General features: G+C 43.3%; 2 protein-coding genes across 3 annotated transcripts; one reads left to right on the top strand and one right to left on the bottom strand.

The window, feature by feature from the left end:
- The first annotated feature begins 30 nt into the window (after window positions 1-30).
- Window positions 31-10778, top strand: LOC147796909 (uncharacterized). Its single transcript, XM_087144890.1, has 10 exons — window positions 31-272; window positions 2742-3020; window positions 3623-3898; window positions 4079-4351; window positions 4773-5048; window positions 5247-5457; window positions 6035-6169; window positions 6528-6608; window positions 7026-7154; window positions 7568-10778. The coding sequence occupies exons 1-10, from the start codon at window positions 105-107 to the stop codon at window positions 7744-7746; spliced, it is 2007 nt and encodes a 668-aa protein (XP_087001016.1). The 5' UTR covers window positions 31-104; the 3' UTR covers window positions 7747-10778.
- On the bottom strand, window positions 8641-13478 carry LOC110977134 (serine/threonine-protein kinase Nek8-like). Of its 2 annotated transcripts, none has more exons than XM_022230986.2 (6): window positions 13156-13478; window positions 12702-12965; window positions 12383-12536; window positions 12123-12244; window positions 11190-11813; window positions 8641-11077 (listed from the first exon to the last, which is right to left on the bottom strand). In XM_022230986.2, exons 1-6 carry the CDS (start codon window positions 13379-13381, stop codon window positions 10908-10910), a joined length of 1560 nt encoding a protein of 519 aa, XP_022086678.2. In that variant the 5' UTR covers window positions 13382-13478; the 3' UTR covers window positions 8641-10907. The 2 variants fall into 2 exon arrangements, with proteins under 2 accessions (XP_022086678.2, XP_022086677.2); XM_022230985.2 differs by having other exon boundaries at window positions 8641-11080; window positions 13156-13473.
- Between the last annotated feature and the right edge of the window lie 84 nt (window positions 13479-13562).

The following is a 13562-nucleotide window of genomic DNA, read 5'->3' as shown; positions in this document are numbered from 1 at the left end:
AATATAGCCAGTTCCTGTTGCGTGTTGCGTATATCATAATTTGTTTGTGCACTGGTTGAGAGGACACCAGACTGCCCTTCATTTTCACGGTCTTTCTCGGTAACATGGAGTCGGAAGAAGATGTTGTGATGAATGACGGACGGGAACAAGAATTCCAGGAAGATGACATGCAAGAAGGAGACGTCGATTCTGAGAAAGAATCAGATCAGGATGAGGTTGGAGATGAAGGGCAGTCTGATGGTGAAGAAGGAGACGAAGACAGGGACGAGCTGGTAATTTTGAGCCTCTGTCATGTCTGTTATTTTTTTTTACCTGATGAACAAAGAAAGCTAGGATTAGGAAAGAGTTCCATAACAAGATAACAAGAATCAATATCATGATGATGTATACGGACGCCACTTGACACCCTGTCAGCCTGTACATATGGCACGCAAACCCTATAAGCCTTATCAGCCTTATGGTAGAAAGGCATTGTGGGAAGGAAAAAGGAGCAAACATTGACCCTTTTTCCTTCTTAGTATAGGCCTACGTCTTGGTTTTTTTCCTCCTAAATTGAACTTTTCTAGACATGTTTTTGCTTTCTGATGGCTATTATTAATATTAGTTTTATTAAGTCACTGTATAGTGCACTGTACTACATCGTACTGGAATACTGGAAAACACCGAAAAATACCGGAATACACCGAAAAACAACCGCAAAACACCAAAAAATCCTTAACACCGAAAACATCCCAACCACCGGAAAACACCCAAAACACCAGAAAACACCCTAAACAACGGAAAACACCCTAAACAAAGGAAAACACCCTAAATACCGGAAAACACCTTGTGCACGAGCAGATTTGGCACATTCATGCAGACCACAGAAATGGAGTTACATTTTGTCCCACACATAATGTGCGTATTTTATTTATGGCAGATCTAGTCTTTATATTATGTGTCTATTATTATTAATCGGACAATGTTTCAAGTATTTATGTTGCGTCGACCTGATCCTGACGTTATTATACTGGGAAGACTGGGATGATATAGTTTTACAAGTCAGTGTGTGGAACATTGAAAAATACTTCCCGATTTTTACCTAAATAACCCAAATAAAAAACCTCTTTCACCATAAAGAAACTTTATTATTGTAACAGTTCCGGCTTGCCTGCTGTTTTTACTAGGGCTTTCACTTATAAGCGAATTCGTCCCTGCATTTTGCCCGAAGTTTAATTGTTACTAAGTTTGGCGGGCCCATCAAGAGTTTTTCATTCAACGGAGGAGACAGAGAAAATAGCTACCGTCATGAGGCAAATGGGTGACTCTCGACCATGAAAACTACACTGAAATGGAATAGACAAGGTTTATACGTTCCTTTCAGCTATTTCACATATTTTACTTTTTCAGTCAGGTTGATAACGATGTGGAGACATCTGCCATGTTTCCGATCTTGCATGTCACGAACGTATACTCTAGTGTGTGGAATGTTCGGAAAACAAACTCAGATTGTAGCAAATGTGTTTCTGCAACACTATTAATTGTTAACAACGTAGTCATTTCGTATAGGCCTATCGAACTGACTCATGTGATCCCTTTTGGACCAAATCCGTGTTCTTTTACTCTATGCAATCACACAATGAGGGGTTGTGGTTCAACCACTCATGCCTATAAAGGAAGTGTTTGATATGAGCAGCAAGCATACTGTATGTCTGTGGTACATCACAACGAATGTTAGGAAGACAAGCAGTGTCACCAACAGACAGCGAACAAAGAACATTACTACTTGATTACACTCCTGGATGACTTTCTTGAAAAACTTACTCCCCGAGGACAGATGATGATGTATCCTCATCACTGAGGAAATAAGTTTGCAACAGTGGAAGGTAATGATTTTTGAGGTACTCCCCTTGTAGCCTCTTCCGTCCCTGATACAGATTTGGACCAGATATTCTCGCCACAAATTTGTACAACTTCAAGACAGCTAAAAAAACACATAAGAAATAGAAACAGCAACATGCACACATGGGAAAAAAGGAAAAATGAGGTGACCTAGGGAAGAATTACTGGCATCAGGATATAGAATAGAACTCTTCCCGAAAGCTATGCTAATTAACGCTTTACAGTCATGTCACCCCATTTCCACTTCACCCCGCCGCCACTTCGCCCCACCGTCACTTCCCCTCATCCGCATAAGCCTTTTCACGTTTCATGCGCGCATGCTCAGAGGATTCAACAGAGGGGAACAAATTCATGACAACAACGTTGCAATTTATGTTCCCCTCTTGCTTTGCCCACTTACTCGTGCGGGGGCACTAAAATCAACATGGTGACGGAACGGGAAATGGGCGTAGGCCTATTTCCACTTCGCCCCATTAGTGCTTGAGTGTGTTACAAGCCTCTTCAAATGTGGGAGAGAGTAGGGCTGAATATCTGAATATTCCATCGATTACTGAATATTCGAATGTTACAGTAAAAAGATAATCGATGATATTGATATTCGAATATTATTTTCCAAATTTGAATATTTGAATGTAAAAATTCATGAAAAGGAAGGCAGAATTTTCATTTGTTTTAAATGAGTAAAATTGTTGGCACGTTTCAAGCAGATTCGAATGGAAAGCGACATAAATCAACTGTTTGTGGCATTACAACCTCAAAAATGATGGTCACCTGACACAGAACTTGTCCCTGTGGATTTCTGTGGTTTTTCTTACCATACCATCATCTTAATCAGAAATAATTGTTCTCTTCTCCCATAGGATGAGGAGATTGAAGATCCGAGGAAACTCTTTATTGGCGGCCTGCACGCCAAGACAACAGAGGACGACATGAAGGAGCATTTTGGTGCCTACGGGATGGTGGAGAGCTGCGTGGTTGCCAAAGACAAGTCGTTTGCCAACAGGAAGGGAAAGGGTTCTGCAGCAAAGGGCTTCGGCTTTGTCACAATGTCATCTGCCGAGGAGGCACAAGCCGTGCTGAAGGACAAGCACACCTTGCATGGGAGATCGGTGGCTGTCACGATATCAAAGCCATTGACCGTAAGTAGCCGTTGTTGGTCTAGGTACCGGGGGTACGATCTTGCTGCAAGTTGAAATGTAAGTTACTCATAATATGGTAAGATTTTCACAATTGTTTGTACTGCGAACAACTTGTTACCCAAATAAAATACTGTTTTTAGAGCTTGATATTAGGAAAAACCTTTCTCTATGTCAAAGAGCACTGCTTTGTGAGTTGCTGTAAGATTAAAAAAATATTGGGAAATGCTGGCAATTTAAAGGGATTTTCAAGGGAATGTTCTTGAGAAGACTTGAGTCAACAGTGACGGAGAATCCACACACATGTCAAGCAAATCCCATTTATTTCCAGAAGACAGGGAGTCACCTTTTTGTACTACCTTTCTGCTAACTGATTGAGAGGGATATGTTTTCTTTTGTGCAGAAATGCTTTGAATGAAACTGGAATCTTTTGAAGAAGAGAGTGGTTGGAGACCAGTTTTGTTGGGCACAGAGTTGCTAGGATCTGCTTTTAAAAGCACTGACAAATCCTGTCATAGATGGTGACAAGCTAAACTGAACATCCCTGCAAAAGCTGTCGAAGGCTGTGCCAATTCCACTCAATTAGGATTTTGTTTGTTTGGCAGGCCCCCGAGCGCAAGTTGAGGCTCATCGTGTCGCACCTGGACAAGGAGAAGACCACGGAGGAGTCCCTGCAGGCCTACTTCAGCCGCTTTGGCACCGTGACCAGCTGTACCATCAGCAAAGAGGAGGTGGAGGGCCGGATGGTGTCCAGGGGCTTCGGCTTCGTCACCATGGCCCTGCAGGAGGAAGTGGACACCATCCTGAGCGAGAACTCCCACGGCCGGCAGTTGATCGACGGCACCGAGGTGGAGGTCAAACAGGTCCACGTCGACCTGAGTGTGAGTGAGCCTTGATGCCTAGTAGCTTTGCTTGTGCAGTCCGGCCCCTTTGGCTGCTGAGCTCATGCTAGCTTTTTAATACTAAATATTTTCCGTCGACTGTTTGAGCTCTGATATAAATTTGACCGACTCTCACGGCAGCCAAAGTTCTTTATCAGAGTTTCCTTGTGACTTCACCAGAGAGCGAAGAGGCGGCAGATTTATGTGGGCAACCTGGACCCGGAGAAGACCACCAAGGCGGACCTCCGGGAGTACTTCAGTCAATTTGGACCCGTGCAAGACCTGAAAATGCCCCGCAAGGGGCGGGACACCCAGGCGGCCGACAAGGCCTATGCCTTCGTCCGGATGTGCAATCAGGAGGACTACGAGAAGGTCATCAAGTCCCATGAGGGCGAGCATGAGCACAAGATAAACGACCGGGTCCTGGACGTGAGGAGAGCTGGGATTGTGGAGGTGAGGGACCGGGGAAAATGTAGGGTACCAGTCAAATTAGCTGGAGCTGTACAAGTTCTGCATTGTGGATTTGCAAATGAAAATGTTGAGTGATAGAACTATTTCCTGCATATCAAGAGTCGAGCTTTAGTATGCATGTCATTGCTTCTTTTTTATTTGGCATTTTCTTCATTTGAAACTGAGGATGCACTTTTGTTGTTTAGAAACTTAGTTGTCAAGATCGCTGTTGTTTACAGTTTCTTTGGCGTATGAAAATTTTGCGAGTTGCACCTTCATCTCTTCATTTTTGGTACGATGCAGTATTCTAACAAGACACTTCACTGAACCAGAATTACATTTCATCACTCAGAAATCAAGTGTTTGTGACTTGAGTTCTAACACAGAGCATCTGTCAAATTTTCTTGCCATTCAAAAACTGCAGAATAATGAAAAGTTATGCAAGTTCTATGTTGGTGACCTGAACAAGGAGAAGACGGCCGAAACTGACCTCAAGGAATACTTCGGTACTTTCGGGACCATCGTAGAATGCACCCTGGTCCGGGAGACCTCGGAGGTCGAAGGTCAGGAGGGCGCATCCAAGGGTTACGCCTTCTTATTAATGTCCTCCATTGAGGAGGTGGATGCCATCTTGAAGCATCCCAAGCCCCACGTCCTACATGAGAAAGAGCTGGTCGTCAACAGGGCATCCCCACACACAGTAGGTTGCTAAAGTCCGAGTCAAATTCTAAAATTATGTAAGCGCCTCTCAGAATCTCTTGTGATTCTGACAAAGTTGGAAATGATGCCTCAGTTGAAATCCTGGATGTTGGCTCGATGACTTGAAGGTTGGGAAATTTGATAAAAAGCCACGGAGATGAGTCGATTGATGGCATTGTCATTTTTTTCTTCTGAACAGTTACATCGTGCCATGATCACAGAGCGCATCACCAAGATGAATGTCACAAACCTTAAGGGCTCGGAAATAACAGCGGATGACCTTAGGGAATACTTCAGCCGCCACACCAGTATCGTGTCCATCGAGCTACCCGTTCACAGGAAGACAGGCAAGCAACTGGGTTTTGCCGTCATCGAGCTGGGCAGCCATCACGACGTGGAGAAACTGGCCAGTAAGATCACAGAGTCTTGGCCATTGCTGGCCCGTAACATTCATACTTAGCCTAAGTTAGTGCTGGCTTTTTTTCTGCGTAGGCTAGTATATGGCCTTCTGGGGCAGTCTGGTCTTGTTGGTGAGTGCCAAACTGAGGTTAGTGAAGTGACCTACACTAGACATTTCACTTGCAACAAACAACAGCCCCGTCCAACCCTTACCCTCCCAGATCCTCTCCGATCTTACGTAGGGCTTTGATGCGGCTCAAAAAGGTTGTTGGCGGAAAATGCATCCGCAAATTTCAGACTTTGGTAGAGTTCAGAACATTCAAGAAAGTTCTTGCCAAAAATGTTCAGACCATTAGCGTGGAAATTTCAGACGTTTTGGCATGTTGGAAGGCTACACCAATACGCCCTCACATAACGGTGACCTAAGCGTTCTCACCTTGAGAGGGATAACATTTATAAGCACGGGCAAAATAAGGGAGGAAAACAAAGACGGCACAAATATACCTCATTGGCCAAAGACAGTTGTAAGTGTGTATTCAGTTGTGAAACTAAACCTGTTGGGTTTTTTTCCTCGCTGGTGTCTTCCAGTTATGCACGAGCATTATATCAGGGATCACCGGTGTGTGGTGACCAAGTTCCGGAGGAAAGACGCGGAGCAGAGAGCGAAGCTCAAGAAGAAGGAGAGAAAGAAGAGGCAGGAAGCCAACCGAGGAAGGGGAAGAGGTAGGGAATCATTGCTGGGAGGGTGTTTGGGGTCCAAGTTGGAAGGAGTTTTGTTTCTTTGTCATTTGCACGAGGGGACAGCTCTTTAACTTCAGTCCATTTTGAGAGATGCTCTTAGTCCGTTGAGTGAAAGATTTAAAATTGTGATTTTTGGGGGGTGTCCCTGTTAATAACTGGCAGATCTTCATGTTAGGTTCAGATGGAGATGTAAGTTTTGCCGAGAATACCATAAGCCCTCAGACAGCATTCTCACCAAAATAGCCCCAGTGATCAAAAATTGATCATAGATCTCCATCGTTTTACCCGTCGCAGTGACACGCTGATGTTTTCATGCTTTCGTTTTCTTCGTATTCTTCAGGTTTCCCAAGGGGTGGTGGCCGGGGTGGCGGTGGTCCCCCTCGTGGAGGGAGGGGCCACCCACAGTGGAACAGGGGAGGAGGTAAGCGCAAACTGGAAGAACAGACGGATGATAGCAAACACTTATTTCAAAGTTCAATACAGATGCACAGTAATTGTGTAGAGACACCAACAGAGGATCATACCATTCAGCCAGAGGGATATTATAGTAAAGTGGGGGGAACGTCAAGGTATCTTTTGTGCACGTCTTCCCGTGAATGCAAAATTTCTTTTCCGTGAAAATTTAATCAGAATGACCAACTGAATTTGGAATTTCTGATGTAACTTTAAAATGGTTTGTAAACGCTCTTCAAACTTCCAGTGGGATCTAGGAAGTAGGAATGTTAATTGTCACTGTCTCTTTTGCCCATTGTCCATATTTGTGTTAACAACTTTCTGGTTTTTCAGTCCAAAAATGCAACCTCACAAAATTTGTCTCATTGAATGCGGTGTATCTTAGGTCAAGTTCGGGGGCGTGGTCGAGGTCGAGGTGGTTGGAGGGGTGGCGGAGGTGGTGGATGGGACAACTTTGGTGAATATGGTGATGGATATTACCAGGGTTGGGAGTCCAGCTGCGGCCCGATGAGAGGTGAGAAGCTGACTGAATTTAGTTGTCTTTACTTGAGCTGTCCACAGCCTGTACTCGTTCCATGGTGTTTGGTTGGGTTCAAATTCAAAAGGAGACCAGTATACGAAACTGCATGTGGGTTCAGCAGAATTCATCGGTTAGATCATTGCACGTGACCTCCAGTTAACCTTTGTTTTTCTTTATCAGTGCTTGGCCTTTACACAAGAGCCGACAGAGCTGGCGGTGTTTTCTTCAGGACATTTCATTTCCCTATTTCTTTGCCCCAGGTTTATTTCTCAGGAGTTGTTCCGTGAACTTGTCCAATCAACAGACCTGGCTCACATACAGCCAGCATTTCGTTTATCCAAGCACAGTCGTGTACATTTCCGAGGTCAACTTATGTGCACAATTTTTGTTACGTTTGCTCCAAACAGGCTTCCGAGGGCGCGGTCGAGGCTTTGGCAATCACGACAGATGGGGCGGTGGGGGGTTTGATGGATGGGGTGACGGCTACGCTGACAACGGCTGGAGAGGAGGATTCGGTAACGGCTGGGGCAGGGGCCCCCGAGCTCCATGGCGAGGGAGAGGGGGTCCGAGAGGCCGGCCGTATTAGTCATGCGACCCAGACATCGATGTCAGCTGCATACTTTAAAGTGCCATTGGACTGTGCATTAGTGATGAAGGACAGAGAGTTGTACTATTGACGCCGGAGATGTTCAGTCGTCTTTCACGATGGCCTGCGATCGATTCCGGTACCACGTCACATCAGCTGAAGCGAATTGGTTGCAACATCAAGTAAGCAGCAGAACTTGCGTCGGGGAAAAGAATACTTTCTTTGCTACAGCGACATCACTGATGGTCTCTGCACGTCAATCAGCATCGCAAACTATTGGGAGCGTCTCTCTCCGGGAAATCAGTCTATTGCATCACAGACGTTATTACCATGGTTACCTGCTTTTGCCACAACACATGCTGCATTCACAATGAAACACTAGTGACAGGTTTTCACAGCTATTTATACCAGCCATCTGTTATTTGTACGATTTCTATCAACTCCAAGATCATTTCATTGATCACGGTAGAAAATATGCTGGCCTGAAAAGCAAAAGGGAAAAGACGGGAGTTTTAGAGAGAGAATCAATACATTTTCAAACAGGGAAAGCAAGGATGAGTGATTCCAGTTGCCAAACGTGCTTGTGAAATTCTGGCTTGTGTCGTGTTCCAACAAGGGTTTACATTTTATTTATGAGCAGTGACGTGATGGTTGGTGAAACATGCAGAATTCGTATGATATTCCCGTCGCTTGCATTCACGCAGGAATTTTTAGGATGGGACAAAAGTTTGAGATAGGTTTGGGACTTGAGCATAGAATGTACAAACCCTTGTTTGTGTTTTTAATCTGTGTATATTGTAGATTGTAGAAATTGTACCTGGTGTTGTAGAACCTAAAGAGTATGTCCCATACAGCAGAGGGGAAAACAAGAAATACGACAATAGACCTCACCCAGACAGTTCCAGTCCATGTTTTATTCTTGTTAAACTATTAGTTATGGGCTCCAAACATGAAAGCGTTGCTTGGACTGCAGTACCCAAAGTTTTGAGACTGGGAAACCCAGGTTTTAAATGAAAGGATTTATTCATTCAAAATTGATGTCTTCATCATTCCAACCATTTTTTAATCATTATTTGGACGTCAACATATGTTGCGAGGGGGCTTTGAAGAATACAAGAAATAAGTTCTGTTTGAACAAAGCGTGCACAGTGCGACTTGCCAGACCAAAACTGCAAAGTTGGATAATGTTTCTAATTCCTGTGATCTTGTGTTTTGTAAGTTGATGAAACAGACACCACTCTGACTAGAAATTGTATTTAGAGAGCTGGTAAAGTTTTTTGAAGCTCTGGTTATAATGAACTCTCAGAGGCGAAGTGTCACTTACATCACAACTGTGTGGTATGTACAAAATTTTTCACCAAAACCTCATCTAGCAGCCCACCACATAATACAGTCGAACCTCGTTGATGAGATGGCCTTCGGACTTGGCAAATTACCTTGCTATAACAGGAACCTTTTATTATCAGGAATGAAAACGGGAGAAGAAAAGATTGGGACCGAAAAATTTCCTTGTTATAGGTAGAATCTTGTATTGACAGTGCTTTTGTTAACGGAGTTCAACTGTAATTATGTGACTGATTCAGGGAGAAAATTTACAAGAGATTTTGCAGAAAATATTGAGAAGTCAGACTGTGACATTCAGCTCACTGTATAATGGACACATATACTGTATTTTGCAGAGTTGGGTTGCAAGCTGTTAAAAAACTGAATTGTAAAAAAAAAAAAAAAAATTTTGAGGTAAAAGCTTCTGATGTGCTTAGTAACTATCAAATCTAGTTGATCAGTTTCTGCAATTTGAGGTCCGTTTTAGTCCCAGATACGTGTATATGTGGCCATGTAATATGTAATTCTTCATACGATTCCTGCAGATATCGTATGAGAAATTCACCGTATGCGTTCCGTATAGTTAGGTTCAACAGCAGTGCTGTTGTTGAGACCCTCAGAAGACCAGACACCCATGCAACAGAGTGAGAAGTTAAAAAGGAATGCTTTTGACTTTGGCAGTTCATTTTTTATAAAAAGCTTGCAACTTAATTTAGACTGGAGGTCTCGTGCGGGTTCTTGTGATGGTCTTAAGGGGTCTTGTGATGGTCTTAAGGGTCTTGACGACAGCACTGGTTGTTTCCAGCACTTCCCTGCGTTTGTTTCACTGAAGAATTTCTGAACAAACTGTTTCAAAATGTAGTTAGATACTCCAGACATGTCTGTATTTTCATATTTTCATACACTGTGTGGTTCAGCCTCTAATGTATGTTCTATGTCCTTTGATCATTGAAGTGCTGGTTATTAAACAATCCTAACCAAGGGCGGATCCAGAACCTTTTTTGGGGGGGGGGAATTGCTTTGAGGGCTATAACATTGGATGAATTCTGTTACGTGAAACTTTGTAAGCCCTTTCTTTGGGTTAAAGCTATATTTAGGGAAAGGACACAGACCATAAAAAACAGTGTTCTAGCTAGGACCATTTTAGTGTCTGGTAAACATTTTTGGATTACTAAGCGTACCAAGCGCAGTGAGCGGAGCTCTTGCAGCCCATAGCTGGGTTTTTAGGGGAATCCCAGAAGGGATTTCTCCCTACATCATCTTGAAGGCATGTTTAAATAATGCGGCTGATTTGATACGAAGAAAAGGAGAAATATATTTCTTATGTCTTTACTTGTTAACATTTGCAAAACATTGTAAAACTCTGACTCTGTAAGCTTGAAATATGATCAAATTGGTACATTTTCAGCAATATTTCAGTTGATTTTTTGGAATATCTGTGCTGGGCGGTACAGCCAATTTGAACCCAAGAGCCAGGTGGAACTTTACAGTCCTGGGTTGTGCCGCCCGGCGCCACCCACCGTGGCTAGAGTTGTTTGCTTCAGGCATGGCCCTTGTCCTCCCCTCCCCCGATCCGCCCTTGGTATCTCCCACCCGTTGTGTTGTGTCTGTTTTCATTTGGAAACTTAAGTACTACTGTTTAACCACTACAGGACTCGTTTGCATTTTAATGCTGCAAGCAGATTAAAACGACAGAGTCCAGAAAAGGATATCTTGCTTTTTTTTTATTAACTTTCTGTTCTCCAGCACGGTTTTGACCTCCACCATGGAAGAGCTGTATCGAATGTAACATCCAGTGGGGGTTTGATGAGCTGGAAAATATGGAGCGTGACTGTTTGTCACTGACGGGATGCGATCACGATCAGCGTATTCCAACCTCCGCACGAAACGTCCACCACTTGCCTATCTTCCCTGAAACATTTCACTTTGGTAGGGGTATCCCTTGTCTGTGTGTTGCCAAGACCTAGTTGACCATACTGGCCCCAACCCCAGGTGTAAAGGCATCCATCTTCTGAAACAACCAAACAAAAATGTAGTTTCTGTAAGAAGTTCTGAAAGGAATCAACTTTACGACAATAACATGTAGTATTTGTGAAAAGTAAACATTTCCCAGTGGTTACCAGAGATGGCAGCTGTGTGACGTGACCCACAGCTGACCTTTGACACCTCCTTCCTGTCAGGGAGGTCAAGTATGCGAGGTAATGGCTGGAAGAGTACCACATCATCTCTTCTGCCACAGTGTTCACTCCCCAGACAACTACTTCCAACTGTGGAGTATTTATGACCAGCGGCTTCTCTAGTGAGAGTTTCTGTTTTTCCAGCTTCTCCTCTCTGGATACTTCTCTGTTGTACTGAATGGAGATTTGAGGGTTGCTCCTGATGCTGAGCATCTTCCAGGGAAGTCCCAGCCGCTTGATGGAGTTGACTTGCCCTTAATCTTTGTTCTCTTTCTGTATCCTCTGTAGGAAAATTATTTTCTTGTTCTGGCGACTGAGTTGACTCTTGGCAAGTTTCAGAAGATGATAAAGATGGAACTTTCTTCTTTGTTGTTCTTTCTTGGCCTGTGTCTTGTTGAAACGCCCTCTTCATTCCAGGATGCATTTTCTCTTGGCCGGGGTGACTCTCACATGTTCCTGTAATCGCATCCTGATAGACACCCCCAGAGGTACACTGTGATTTTCTCTGCATGGAAAATCCTAGTTGACCAGATTCATTCCAGCCCCAGATGTACAGATCTCCAATAGCTAAAATGATATTAGGACAAAATCAAGTTCAAGAACTAAGCGATTCACAGGATAAACCCAACAACTTTCCAAAAATTGGTCAAATTAGTACTTCTGCACCACTTTGGCCTGTTTGGTTTGATAGATCAGGTAAGTATAAGACTAGTATCCACTGTGTTATCTCGGCCCATTGCACCCCCCCCAAAAAGAGAACAAATCCAGTTTATCTGATCCACAGCTGCACAAACTGGTAAAAATCATCCTAACACCGTGGCCCACCATCCCCAATTCATCAAGCCTGCTTTGCTCCAGAGCGAGAAACCAACTCACTGCTGACTGCTGCTGAGTGCCATCCTCCTGCCCCAATTGACTCCACAGGAACACACCCAAGGGCTTCTAGGAGTCTTGGCTGGCTTTCTCCATCTGTTGTTCCGTGACCCAACTGACCTCGACTACAAGCAAAAAGAGTTTTGAATAATTTGTCAAATGTTCATCTTCAGGGAAACAGAGCTCGATGAAAAGCCAGGAGGACATACAGAATTCTTTGTTTGTTATTTGGTGATCTGGCTGAGAAAGTTTGTACTTTGTACCTGCCAAGCCCAAAGCTGTAGACTTGATGAATCTCAGAGAGCAAAATCACATGCTCTTTACCGCAGCACACTTGGGAGAACTTAACAGCACAGTCAAAAGGACGAAAGACACGGTTACCATTTTCACTCGAAATGAGACCAGCTGAAAACTCACCTGCAAACAGTGAATTGAAAACAAAAGATCAGAGAAGTTACACAAAATACCAATTTGATCGAGTTTCAAAACGTGTACATGTATTTCTGAAAATGGAAAAGATCTGGAACTACCAAACTAGTAATAATACAGATCTATTCTTCAGTTAAGAAAAAAGAAAATCACCTGTGATAGCCACCTTACTCAAGTCACCAGAAGCGACCTTCAAGAAATTTGTTTTTGCTGTAGTTTCATTCCCTCTGACCTTCATCTCTTGACCTGTTCCTATGTCCACTTCAATGCACTCCCCCGCGATTGTTGTGTAATATAACTTTTCACCAGCAGAGTCCATATCCATTACAGGGGGCAACTGCATTTCATTCGATGTTTTCAAAATCTGAAATGCAGACTTCTGTCCAATGGAGAATCCTTGCAACCAGATGTCTGAATCTGAAAATTTGAGATAAGAAAAAAGCAACAGTCAGGAGAAGAGCGGTAGCAAACCATAATGAAATGTATCTTGCATAGAATAATTCGACTTTTAATATGTTTAAAACTTTCAAAATGACGTGCTTTGCATTCGTCAAATGCAACAAACTTACAAAGCCGAACAGTAACACTAAAAGAAAACTTATTATACCGTTAATGACGTATACTGCACTCCACGATGAAGCCAATGTTCTGAAATTATCTGAAGTACATCTTGAAGATCGGGGTTCTTCAACGTGTTCACTGGCATGGCTGGCTGATTTTCTTGGTAGTTTTCGACAATCTGGAAAAATCTTAACAGGAGAGAGAAGGCACCGTTTCGATACTTCAGGAAGTAATTGCCCAAAACCATTGAATCCACAGCCGAAGACTTCCATGGTACTTTATTTTGTTGCGATGATGACAAGCCATCTGTTAATCACTAGTTATGTCGTCTGCTAGTTTGTTTACTTCCGTTGGAGTTGCATGATGGGCTGCTTGTAGTATTTTTTACAACATATACTCTGATTGGCTATAATTGGGGAACTATTGAAATATTCCCGGATTTGAACCAATCAG

This window comes from Acanthaster planci, linkage group LG13 (genome assembly GCF_054643075.1).
Source record: "Acanthaster planci isolate LZ-2023a linkage group LG13, COTS_SCS, whole genome shotgun sequence".
NCBI lineage: Eukaryota > Metazoa > Echinodermata > Asteroidea > Valvatida > Acanthasteridae > Acanthaster > Acanthaster planci.
This window is presented reverse-complemented; position numbering and strand designations above follow the sequence as displayed.

Bases quoted from the DNA above. Each gene is read 5' to 3' on its own strand.
- LOC147796909 (XM_087144890.1), top strand. From the start codon at position 105: ATGGAGTCGGAAGAAGATGTTGTGATGAATGACGGACGGGAACAAGAA. The intron at 3,899-4,078 runs GTGAGTGAGCCT...TGACTTCACCAG, and splicing joins AGGTCCACGTCGACCTGAGT to AGAGCGAAGAGGCGGCAGAT. The intron at 6,609-7,025 runs GTAAGCGCAAAC...GGTGTATCTTAG, and splicing joins ACAGTGGAACAGGGGAGGAG to GTCAAGTTCGGGGGCGTGGT.
- LOC110977134 (XM_022230985.2), bottom strand. From the start codon at position 13,381: ATGGAAGTCTTCGGCTGTGGATTCAATGGTTTTGGGCAATTACTTCCT. The intron at 12,537-12,701 runs GTGATTTTCTTT...CACTGTTTGCAG, and splicing joins GAGTAAGGTGGCTATCACAG to GTGAGTTTTCAGCTGGTCTC. The intron at 12,245-12,382 runs GTACAAAGTACA...TTTTGCTTGTAG, and splicing joins TACAGCTTTGGGCTTGGCAG to TCGAGGTCAGTTGGGTCACG.